At 45.5% G+C, this 12440-nt stretch overlaps 1 protein-coding gene across 1 annotated transcript in view; it reads left to right on the top strand.

Moving 5' to 3' along the window:
* The window catches only part of LOC144509411 (glutathione hydrolase 1 proenzyme-like), a 61719-nt gene that overhangs the window by 33722 nt on the left and 15557 nt on the right, over nt 1–12440 (top strand). The window contains exons 9-11 of the mRNA XM_078238256.1: nt 2550–2731; nt 9441–9562; nt 11330–11442. Coding sequence (XP_078094382.1) covers nt 2550–2731; nt 9441–9562; nt 11330–11442 — 417 coding nt within the window. The remainder of the gene's footprint in view (nt 1–2549; nt 2732–9440; nt 9563–11329; nt 11443–12440) is intronic.

Raw genomic sequence — 12440 nt, 5'->3', positions numbered from 1 at the left:
CTTCACCTTGAACCTATGACTCCTCGTGAACGTGACCACCAACCTGGGAAAAAGCTTCCCACTGTTCACCCTATCTATGCCTTTCATAATTTTATACACCTCAATTAGGTCACGCCTCATCCTCCGTCTTTCCAGTGAGAACAACCCCAGTTTACCCAATCTCTCCTCATAACTAAGCCCTTCCATACCAGGCAACATCCTGGTAAACCTCCTCTGCACTCTCTCTAAAGCCTCCACATCCTTCTGGTAGTGTGGCGACCAGAACTGGGTGCAGTATTCCAAATGTGGCCGAACCAACGTTCTATACAACCGCAACATCAGACCCCAACTTTTATACTCTATGCCACATCCTATAAAGACGCTGAAAGATGCCCTCATAAGAACAGGATATGGCGCTCGACTCATCGATCAACAGTTCCGACGCGCCACAGCGAAAAACCGCACCGACTTCCTCAGAAGACAAACACGGGACACGGTGGACAGAGTACCCTTCGTCGTCCAGTACTTCCCCGGAGCGGAGAAGCGATGGCATCTCCTCCGGAGCCTTCAACATGTCATTGATGAAGACGAACATCTCGCCAAGGCCATCCCCACACCCCCACTTCTTGCCTTCAAACAACCACGCAACCTCAAACAGACCATTGTCCGCAGCAAACTACCCAGCCTTCAGGAGAACAGTGACCATGACACCACACAACCCTGCCACAGCAACCTCTGCAAGACGTGCCGGATCATCAACACGGATGCCATCATCTCACGTGAGAACACCATCTACCAGGTACACGGTACCTACTCTTGCAACTCGGCCAACGTTGTCTACCTGATACGCTGCAAGAAAGGATGTCGCGAGGCATGGTACATTGGGGAAACCATGCAGACACTACGACAATGGATGAATGAACACCGCTCGACAATCACCAGGCAAGACTGTTCTCTTCCTGTGGGGGAGCACTTCAGCAGTCACGGGCATTCAGCCTTGGATCTTCAGGTAAGCGTTCTCCAAGGCGGCCTTCACGACACACGACAGCGCAGAGTCACTGAGCAGAAACTGATAGCCAAGTTCCGCACGCATGAGGATGGTCTAAACCGGGATGTTGGATTTATGTCACATTATCAGTAACCCCCACAGCTTGCCTCCTGGACTTGCACAATTTCACAAGCTGTACTGTCTGGAGACAATACACATCTCTTTAACCTGTGTTGAATGCTCCCTCCACCCACATTGTCTGTACATTTAAGACCTGGCTGGCTGTAGAGATTTGCATTCTAATCAGTATTCTGTAATTTGATTTCTGTGTCTGTGCCCTGTTTGAGAACAGAGACCACTCCATCTGACGAAGGAGCATTGCTCCGAAAGCTTATGGTATTTGCTACCAAATAAACCTGTTGGACTTTAACCTGGTGTTGTGAGACTTCTTACATCCTATAAAGGCAAGCATGCCATATGCCTTCTTCACTACCTTCTCCACCTGTGCCGTCACCTTCAAGGATCTGTGGACTTGCACACCCAGGTCCCTCTGCGTATCTACACCCTTTATGGTTCTGCCATTTATCGTATAGCTCCCCCCTACGTTAGTTCTACCAAAATGCATCACTTCGCATTTATCTGGATTGAACTCCATCTGCCATTTCTTTGCCCAAATTTCCAGCCTATCTATATCCTTCTGTAGCCTCTGACAATGTTCCTCACTATCTGCAAGTCCAGCCATTTTTGTGTCGTCCGCAAACTTACTGATCACCCCAGTTACACCTTCTTCCAGATCGTTTATATAAATCACAAACAGCAGAGGTCCCATTACAGAGCCCTGTGGAACACCACTAGTCACAAGCCTCCAGCCGGAAAAAGACCCTTCCACTACCACCCTCTGTCTTCTGTGACCAAGCCAGTTCTCCACCCATCTAGCCACCTCCCCCTTTATCCCATAAGATCCAACCTTTTGCACCAACCTACCATGAGGGACTTTGTCAAACGCTTTACTAAAGTCCATATAGATGACAGTAGGTAGGCCTTGGAGTGGGATTGTTGTCGGTGCAGACTCGATGGGCCGAACGGCCTCCTTCTGCACTGTAAGATTTATTTGATTCTCTTTCTGTTGGAGTGAATTCAAGTCCACAGCAATGTGGCTGGCTTTCAACAGCCCTCAGGAAAGGCCTAGTAAGCCACTCAGCGCAAGGGTAATTAATGATAGGCAATAAATGCTGGACTTGCCACCAATGCCCATGTCCCATGAAGGAATAAAAAAATAAAAATTTATAAATTGACCACATACATGCAGTTGATATCACCAAGGGAGATCTTGTAAATGGCAATAGTGTTGGGTCATTGAGAGTTTAATTGCTGCTTCGTAAGGGAAGCTTGCAGATTGGAAGGTTTGTGTTAAGAAATTAATGTTTTTTTAACATGTTTTGGACACTTTGAGAGGTGATATATGAAGTACAATGTATGCTCCAAATATATATTTTTTATAAAGAGATTTGTGTGTGTATGTCTAAGAGGTGCCAATTGTGTTCATTTGTTCCAATTCTTTTTTGCTTCAATTATCAAACAGGTCAACGAGATGATCGCAAAAGCGAATGATATTAGAGAAAAGATTAGTGACAATCACACCAATGAAAAGATTGAGTATTATGGGATAAAGTGCTTTTTACCTGGGCAGGATGGAACATCCCATCTGGCTGTTGTAGCACAAGATGGCAGTGCAGTGTCTGTCACCAGCACTATAAATGGTCGGTAAGTGTTTATTAATCATAGAATCATAGAATCCCTGCAATGCAGAAGGAGGCCATTCGGCCCATCGAGCCTGCACCGACAACAATCCCACCCATTCCCTATCCCTGTAACCCCATTTGTTTGCCCTGCTAATCCCCCTGACACGAATGGTCAATTTAGCATGGCCAATCAACCTAACCTGCGCATCTTTGGAGCGTGGGAGGAAACCGGAGCACCCAGAGGAAACCCCCGCAGACACGGGACAATGTGCAAACTCCACACAGACAGTGACCCAAGGCCAGAATTGAACCTGGATCCCTGGAGTTGTGAGGCAGCAGAGCTAACCACTGTACCGCCATGCCGTCAGTGACTACCAGTCCTCAGCCTCAAACATTATTTTGATGTTTTTGCTGGTAATTAAAGGACTCTGGTTGGTGCCAACCCAAGATGGGATGCATAGCAGAGTGAAACCTGAAATTATTGAAGAAAGAGGCCATTCAGGCCATCCTTTCTGTTCTGGCTCTTTGAAAGAGCAGCCATGCTTCAGCTACAACCTATCTTTTGTCCATAACTCTGTACGATCCGCATCCTCAAGATGCTCACTTTTATTTATTGAATCAGCTCTGACCAGCATTTCAGGTAAAGCATTCCAGATCTCACTATCTGCTGGAGTGAAAACATTTCTTTCCCTCTCCCCTTTAGATCTTTTACCAATGATTCCAAATCTAATTCTCCAGGCTATTGACCCATTTGCCAAAGGGAATAGATTTTCTGTCTCTCAGAAAACCTCAACAGAATCTTCAAAACCTTAACTAGGTCAACTCTTAACCTCCAACGAGAACGAGCCCAAACTTTTCAAACTCTTCCTCATCTCTGTTAACATTCGAGTAAACCTCCTCTGTATTTGACAAGGTCCCACATGACAGGCTGGTGCAAAAAGTAAAGTCTCATGGGATCCGGGGTGGACTAGCTAGATGGATACAGAACTGGCTTGGTCATAGAAGACTGCGAGTAGTGGTGGAACACAAGAACATAAGAACTAGGAGCAGGAGGAGGCCATTTGGCCCCTCGGGCCTCCTCCGCCATTCAGTAAGATCATGGCTGATCGTTTCATGGACTCAGCTCCACCTACCTACCTGCTCACCATAACCCTTAATTCCTTTACTGTTCAAAAATTTATCTATCCTTGCCTTAAAAACATTTAATGAGGTAGCCTCAACTGCTTCACTGGGCAGGGAATTTCACAGATTCACAACCCCTTGTGTGAAGAAGTTCCTCCTCAACTCAGTCCTAAATTTGCTCCCCCTTCTTTTGAGGCCATGCCCCCTAGTTCTAGTTTCACCTGCTAGTGGAAACAACTTCCCTGCTTCTATCTTATCTATTCCCTTCATAATCTTATATGTTTCTACAAGATCTCCCCTCATTCTTCTGAATTCCATTGAGTATACTCCCAGTCTACTCAGTCTCTCCTCATAAACCAACCCTCTCAACTCCAGAATCAACCTAGTGAATCTCCTCTGCACCCCCACCAACGCCAGTATATCCTTTCTCAAGTAAGGAGACCAAAACTGTACACATTACTCCAGGTGTCGCCTCACCAGCACCTTATACAGCTGCAACATAACCTCCCCGTTTTTAAACTCTATCCCTCTAGCAATGAAGGACAAAATTCCATTTGCCTTCTTAATTACCTGCTACACTTGCAACCCAACTTTTTGCAATTAATGCACAAGGACACCCAGGTCCCTCTCACAGCAGCATGCTGCAATTTTTTACCATTTGAAAAATAGTCCATTTTGCTGTTATTCCTACCAAAATGGATGACCTCACATTTACCAACATTGTACTCCATCTGCCAGATCCTTGCCCACTCACTTAGACTGTCTGTATCCCTTTGCAGACTTTCAGTGTCCTCCGCACACTTTGCTCTGCCACTCACCTTGATGTCATCTGTGAACTTTGACACACTACACTTGGTCCCCAACTCCAAATCATCTACGTAAATTGCAAACAACTGTGGTCCCAACACTGATCCCTGAGGCACACCACTAGTCACTGATCGCCAACCAGAAAAACACCCATTTATCCCCACTCTTTGTTTTCTGTTAGTTATCCAATCCTCTATCCATGCTAATTCATTACCCGTAATACTGTGCACCTTTATTTTGGTGCGGCACCTTGTCAAATGCCTTCTGGAAATCCAGATACACCACGTCCATAGTTTCCCCGTTGTCCACTGCACACAATGTTCTCAAAGAGTTCCATCAAATTAGTCAAACATGATCTGCCTTTCATGAACCCATGCTGTGTTTTCCTAAAGGGACAATTTATATCCAGATGTCTCATTATTTCCTCCTTGATGATAGATTCAAGCATTTTCCCTACTACAGAAGTTAAGCTAACCGGCCTATAGTTACCCATCTTTTGTCCTTTTTTAAACACTGGCATCACATTTGCTGTTTTCCAATCTGCGGGAGCCACCCCAGAGTCCAGCGAATTTTGGTAAATTACCACCAGTGCATTTGCTATTTCCCCCGCCATCTCTTTTAGTACCCTGGGATGCATTCCATCGGGGCCAGGAGACTTGTCTACCTTTGGCCCCATTAGCTTGCCCAACACTACCTCTTTCGTGATAATGATAGTGCTTCTCAGTATGGAGATCAGTATTCCACAGGGATCAGTGCTGGGACCTTTGTTGTTTGTAATATATATAAATGATCTGGTCAAAATTGGAAATGGTCTGATTAGTATGTTTGCGGGTGACACAAAAATTGGTGGAGTCGCAGACAATGACGAGGATTGTCAAAAGAATACAGCAGGATATAGATAGATTGCAGACTTGGGCACAGAAATGGCAGATGGAGTTTAATCAGGACAAATGCAAGGTGATGCATTTTGGAAGGTCAAATTCAGATGCAAATTATACAGTAAATGGCAGAACGCTTAGGAGCATTGACATACAGAGGAATCTGGGCGTACAGGTCCACAGACCCCTGAAAGTGGTAACACAGGTGGATAAGGTGGTCAAGAAGGCAGACAGCATGCTTGCCTTCATCGGTCAGGGCATTGAGTATAAGTGTTGGCAAGTTGTGTTGCAGCTATATAAAACCTTGGTTAGGCTGCATTTGGAATATTGCGTGCAGTTCTGGTCGCCACACTACCAGAAGGACGTGGATGCTTTGGAGGGGGTGCAAATGTGGTTTACCAGGATGTTGCCTGGTCTGGAGGGTTTTAGGTATGAGGAGAGGTTGGATAAACTCGGATTGTTTTCACTGGAAAGACAGAGGCTGAGGGGGGCAACCCGATAGAGGTCTACAAAATTATGAGAGGCATAGATAGGGTAGATAGTCAGGCTTTTTCCCAGGGTGGAAAGGTCAACTACAAAAGTGCATGGGTTCAAGCTGAGAGGGGGAAAGTTTAGGAGTGACGTGCGGAGAAAGTTTTTCACACAGAGGGCAGTGGATGCCTGGAACACGCTGCCAGTGGAGTTGGTGGAAGCAGGCACGTTAGCAACATCGAAACATAGAAATCTACAGCACAAAATAGGCCCTTCGGCCCCACAAGTTGTGCCGGACATATCCCTATCTTTTAGGCCTACCTATAACCCTCCATCCTATTAAGTCCCATGTACTCATCCAGGAGTCTCTTAAAAGACCCTATTGAGTTTGCCTCCACCACCATTGACAGCAGCCGATTCCATTCGCCCACCACCCTCAGTGTGAAAAACTTCCCCCTAACATTTCCCCTGTACCTACCCCCCAGCACCTTAAACCTGTGTCCTCGTTCAAGGTGCATCTTGAACGGAGGCGAACAGAGAGATCGTAACCGCGTATGGGCAATAAGTAGTGGGTCTAAATAGGGATTATGAATCGGAGAAGGCCTGTTGTGTGCTGTATTGTTCTTTGTATCTTTCCTCAGATTTTGTGCCTTTCTTGCAATGTGGTGGCCAGAATTGTCCACAATAGTCCATTTGAGGCCTCAACTTGAGAGCTGAACAAATTGTAATGTGACATGGATTTGATGCATGGGGATGAGGGAGATGAGTGATTCAAGGGATCTAAGGAAGGATGTGCTGACCTTGGAAAGGGTCCAGAGGAGGTTCACAAGAATGATCCCTGGAATGAAGAGCTTGTCGTATGAGAAACGGTTGAGGACTCTGGGTCTGTACTCGTTGGAGTTTAGAAGAATGAGGGAGGATCTTATTGAAACTTACAGGATACTGCGAGGCCTGGATAGAGTAGACGTGGAGAAGATGTTTCCACTAGTAGCAAAAACCAGAACCAGAGGGTACAACCTCAGGCTAAAGGGACGATCCTTTAAAACAGAGATGAGGAGGGATTTCTTCAGCCAGAGAGTGGTGAATCTGTGGAACTCTTTGCCGCTGTGGAGGCCAGGTCATTGAGTGTCTTTAAGACAGAGATAGATAGGTTCTTGATTAATAAGGAGATCAGGGGTGATGGGAAAAAGCAAGAGAATGGGGATGAGAAAGATATCAACCATGATTGAATGGCAGAGCAGACTCGATGGGCCGAGTGGCCTAATTTTGCTCCTATGTCTTATGGTCTTATGGTCTAAACCATGAGGCAATGTAAAGGACAAAACATGGGGAATAAGCTGATGTATTCAGTATGGTGTGTGAGAAGGAACAGTTAAAGAGCTATGTGAACATGGAGAGAATGAGATGGATGTGATGGAAAAGAAATTTTGACTGAGTGAAAACTAGCCACTTATATCAAATCCCAGGAAGAGATTCCACTCTGCAAACTTGACAGACCATTTTACTTTATTTAAGCCTGTGCTGTGAGTGAAGTCCTAATGCAGAGTATATTAATCAATCAGGAACTGTTTTCTCCTTTGGGCCCAGATGTATATTGATTACAGGAAACCCTCCAGGCCACACTCTAATGACTATTTGTTTCAATTGAAGGTTATAAAATGTGTTCCTGCCTTTTATGGAACACCGTTGCCATGTTGCTTTGTCTGTCCAATGTCACCAGAACCTATTTGCCCTGTTTTATTTCAGTTGGTTTGAAGGGAATCCTCTCCTTTAAAAGAAAACAATTCTTCAGTGGGTGTGGGACCAGTGGCACCTTCTCTGTCACGAGAAGAGCAAAGGAAGGAAACATAGAATCTCTGCAGTGCAGAAGGAGGCCATTCAGTCCATCGAGTCTATACTGACTCTCCGAGGGAATATCTTGCACAGGCCCTAACCCTGTAACCCCACATATTTACCCCACTAATCCCCCAACCCACACATCTTGGGACGCTACGGAGCAATTTAGCACAGCCAATCCACCTAACCAACATATCTTTCGGACTGGGGGAGGAAACCGGACGAAACCCATACAGACAAGGGGAGAATGTGCAAACTCCACACAGAGGGTGGGATTTTCCAGCCACGCTCGCCCCAATGCCGAAAATTCCCGCCCAAGGTCAATGTACCTTTGCATGGTCCGCCCCTACCCACTACAATTCCTGTGGCAGGCAGGACAGGAGAATTCCACCTAGACAGACACCCAAGGCTGGAATCGAACCAGGGTCCCTGGCGCCGTGAGGGCAGCAGTGCTAACCACTGTGCCACCGTGCCACTCAATGCCTGCTGCCATGAATTCCATCCCGTATTCCAGAATAGAGGATGAATTCCTGTGTTTATTTGGGAAAGGTGGATGGCATTTACAGGGATCACCCGCAAAACCCAAACCTGATAGAGATGGAATGCTGGGATGGATCTGTGCCATCCTAAAATAGAGGCAGCCTGAGATGGGTCTACCAGCGAGACAACTTTTCAACTCCGCGGGGTTGCTTTTGACCGGGTGTACTCGAGTAAAACGGGATTAGCAGCCAATTTTACAACCCTCCTGAATTTTTTAAAATTTCAGTGAACTTTGCCCACCAACTTGAACAAGTCAGGAAATCAGAAAGATGCTGCCTGTCCTTATGGCCGATTTTCCAGACCATTAGCAAAAATCTATCTTTTAAATTTGTGAATAGGGGGGAAATAGAGGGACACGGTCCGAGTAAGGGCAAAAGGTTTTGTTTTAGTTTAGTCAGGGCATCATGATCGGCACGGAGGGCCGAAGGGCCTGTTCCTGTGCTGCACTTTTATAGATCATAGACCATAGAATCCCTACAGTGCAGAAGGAGGCCATTTGGCCCATTGAGTCTGCACCGAGCACAATCCCCCAAAACCCCATGCATTTACCCTATCTAGCCCCCCTGACACTAAAGGGCAATTTTAGCATGGCCAGTCCACCTAACCCACACATCTTTGGACTGGCTCTTTGTTCCTTTCTTTGTTCTAAATGTGTTTGAGATTGTCCCTGATAGAATGATTGAGTGCTCATTCACCAGCCTGAGCGGACAGAGCTCTGTGAGGTCTGTGAGGAAAGGGTTGCAAAACAAGCAAGTTTATCGCTCATGGTTAAATTCAGTGGGATCACCTACATTTTGTTTTATGGGGGAAAGGTACCTTTTAACAATTGACTTTGCAGCTATTTTAATTCCACAGAGCTCCCCGCCCCCCACAAGGGAAAACGGAGAAAATCATTAGCAACAGAATGTTGAAAGTTCAGCTCTTGCAACCTCAACTGAAGAAAGTAAATTGATTAGTAAACTATCAACAATCAATCGCATAGCCTGCCACTTTCCAAAGATACTACGCAGTGAAAACTAATGTCTGCGCCCGCACAGTGAATCCTTCCTTCTGACTTGCATTTTGTCTTTTTTTCAGTTTTGGATCATTTGTTCGTTCCAATGTGACTGGGATAATATTCAATAATCAGATGGCTGACTTCTCACAATATGGAGAGGACGACAATCTACCGCCATGTTCTGAAAACTACGTGCAACCTGGTACGTTCTGTGATTTTTTTTTAATCTATACTTTTTGAGGGGGCGGCCACATGATGATTGTTGGTAAATAAAATTTAATTTTTTTTTTCCTGACATCAATTTAAACTTCTTGCTCTAATTATGTAATTTAACACATATGCCAGTGAACTTAATTTCCATTTTGCTAATGAAATAACACATTCCGTGAAAGCTTATGCTCCCTTAATGTCACAGAGCTGCTTTGAGGAACAGTAGTTTTGGAACACGCTGGAACACCTGCCGCGGTGGAATCTGTTCCGTTAGGATAGTGGGGTGAATTTCACAGCGTCAAACACAACACCAGAATAAGGGCGCACCTGTGCACCTAAAAGTCCCCATGCCCAGGTGTTTAAAGATAAAGTCTTGCAATTCTTCTTTCTAGCCAAACAATCTTCTCCCAGAGAGGCGAGAGGGCGGCACGGTAGCACAGTGGTTAGCACTGCTGCTTCACAGCTCCAGGGTCCCGGGTTCGACTCCCGGCTCGGGTCACTGTCTGCATGGAGTTTGCACATTCTCCTCGTGTCTGCGTGGGTTTCCTCCGGGTGCTCCGGTTTCCTCCCACAGTCCAAAGATATGCGGGTAGGTTGATTGGCCAGGTAAAAAAAATTGTCCCTTAGTGTTCTGGGATGTGTAGGTTAGAGGGATTAGCGGGTAAAATATGTGGGGGTAGGGCCTGGGTGGGATTGTGGTCGGTGCAGACTCGATGGGCCGAATGGCCTCCTTCTGCACTGTAGGGTTTCTATGATTCTATGATTCCAGTGTAGTATGAGCTGCCTCGAAAGGCCACATGGACAGTTTGAGCACTGCTTCATTGCTTGATGCCTGTGGGAGAAAATAACCGGAATTATCCTACCCCGCCCATCACTGGAATTCGAGCGGGTGAGGGGGAGGGGGAAAGCATGTAAAGATCCATTGAACTTGGGCGGGAATCTCCGGTTTTCAGACGAGCGCGGCCGGAGAATCCCGCCCAATATATCAAAATTGCAGGCACACACGCTTAAACTGAAGATTGTGGAATGTCTAAAGCTTGGGACCACTTGGCTGTGCACCCTGAGGCTTGAATGGACAAGTTGTGCCTAAGAACATTCCAATATGAAATAGGGGATTTATTAATTGACCCATTTAGCTCTGGGAGGGAACAACTTGGCAGATTTACAAGCCCTTTCTATAATTGTCTGTACTTCATCTCTTGGAATGCCCTTACTGTCTAGTGAGATCATACATTTCGGAAAATGGTTCAGAATGGCTGATATGATTAACATTCAAGATCTTCCAGCGGCAAGATGGCACAGTAGTTAGCACTGCTGCCTCACAATGCCAGGGACCCGGGTTTGATTCCCGGCTTGGGTCACTGTCTGTGCAGAGTCTGCATGGATTTCCTCCGGGTGCTCCGGTTTCCTCCCACAGTCCAAAAGACGTGCTGGTTAGGTGCATTGGCCATGTTAAATTCTCCCTCAGTGTACCCGAACAGGTGCCGGAGTGTGGCGACTGGGGGATTTTCACAGTAACTTCATTGCAGTGTTAATGTAAGCCTACTTGTGACAATAATAATGAATAAATAAATCATAAACTTGAGATAAAGGGAAGAGATAACCCCATTGAATATATATAGTCCCTAAATAACAAGTAATCCCGTAAGTTTATTACATTTTAGGCAGTAATTATTTCTAACTCTGAGCAGAGAGAATGGAATAAATTAGCAATAAAATGACTTGATTAATGTTATTGATATCCCCAATTTTCCACTAGGCCGAAGACCTTTCTCCGCGATGTCCCCTGTGATTATACTGGACAAAGATAAAAAAGTGAAAATGGTGGTTGGAGCTTCAGGTAGTTCAAGGATCATCACAGCAACTGCTCTGGTGTGTACTGAATATAGAACAGGAAATAAAATCAAACACAATCAATGTGGGCTGAAGAAAACTCAAGTCGCACGTATAGAACTATCGATCAAGAAATAGCTGGTCAGATCAGCAAATCCATTCCTCTAGAAGAGATGAACACATCCATGAGGGATGAATGTTTCCAATTCTTCCCAACCCAATAAACATACTTGGGGGATTCATACAGTCATACAGTGCAGAAAAGACCCTTTGGCCCATCGAGTCTGCATCGACAATAACTACCACTAAAGGCGTGCTGGTCCCATTTTCCTGCACTTGTCCCATATCCTTTGAATGTTATGATATTTCAAGTGCTCATCCAAATACTTTTTAAAGGTTGTAAGGTTACAGGCCTCCCAGGTAGTGTATTCCAGATTCTCACCACCCTCTGAGTGAAAAAGTTTTTTCTCAAATCGCCTCTGAATCTCCTGCCCCTCACCCTAAAACTCTGCCCCCTCGTGATTGACCCCTCGACCAAGGGGAACGGCTGCTCCCCACTCACCCTGTCCACACCCCTCATAATCGTATACACCTCAATCATGTCCCTCCTTAACCTTCTCGGCTCTAAAAAATATTATGATGTGGAGATGCCAGCGTTGGACTGGGGTGGGCACAGTAAGAAGAATGACAACACCAGGTTAAAGTCCAACAGTTTTATTTGGAATCACAAGCCTTCGGAGCGCTGCTCCTTCATCAGGTGAAGTTGGACTTTAACCTGGTGTTGTGAAACTTCTTACTAAAAAACTTATGATTGGGGTTGTGGGGATGGCTGTTCAGAAGATAACTGACCACAAAGAAAATTTCAAATTAATCAACACAATTTCTCTCTCCCCTTCAAGTGTATCAAAGTGTAACTCTTAATACCAATGTCTCTTTTTAACTGACCTGTCATGGCTGAAGGGCCGAGATGACACAGGATGACAGCAAATAGTTAGCAGCAAACTTGCATTCTGTAATGTGTCGATTGTAGACAAAGC

Source organism: Mustelus asterias, chromosome 21 (assembly GCF_964213995.1).
Source record: "Mustelus asterias chromosome 21, sMusAst1.hap1.1, whole genome shotgun sequence".
In the NCBI taxonomy this organism is placed as follows: Eukaryota; Metazoa; Chordata; class Chondrichthyes; order Carcharhiniformes; family Triakidae; genus Mustelus; species Mustelus asterias.
The sequence above is the reverse complement of the archived record's forward strand: the minus strand, read 5'-3'. Positions and strand labels throughout refer to the sequence as shown.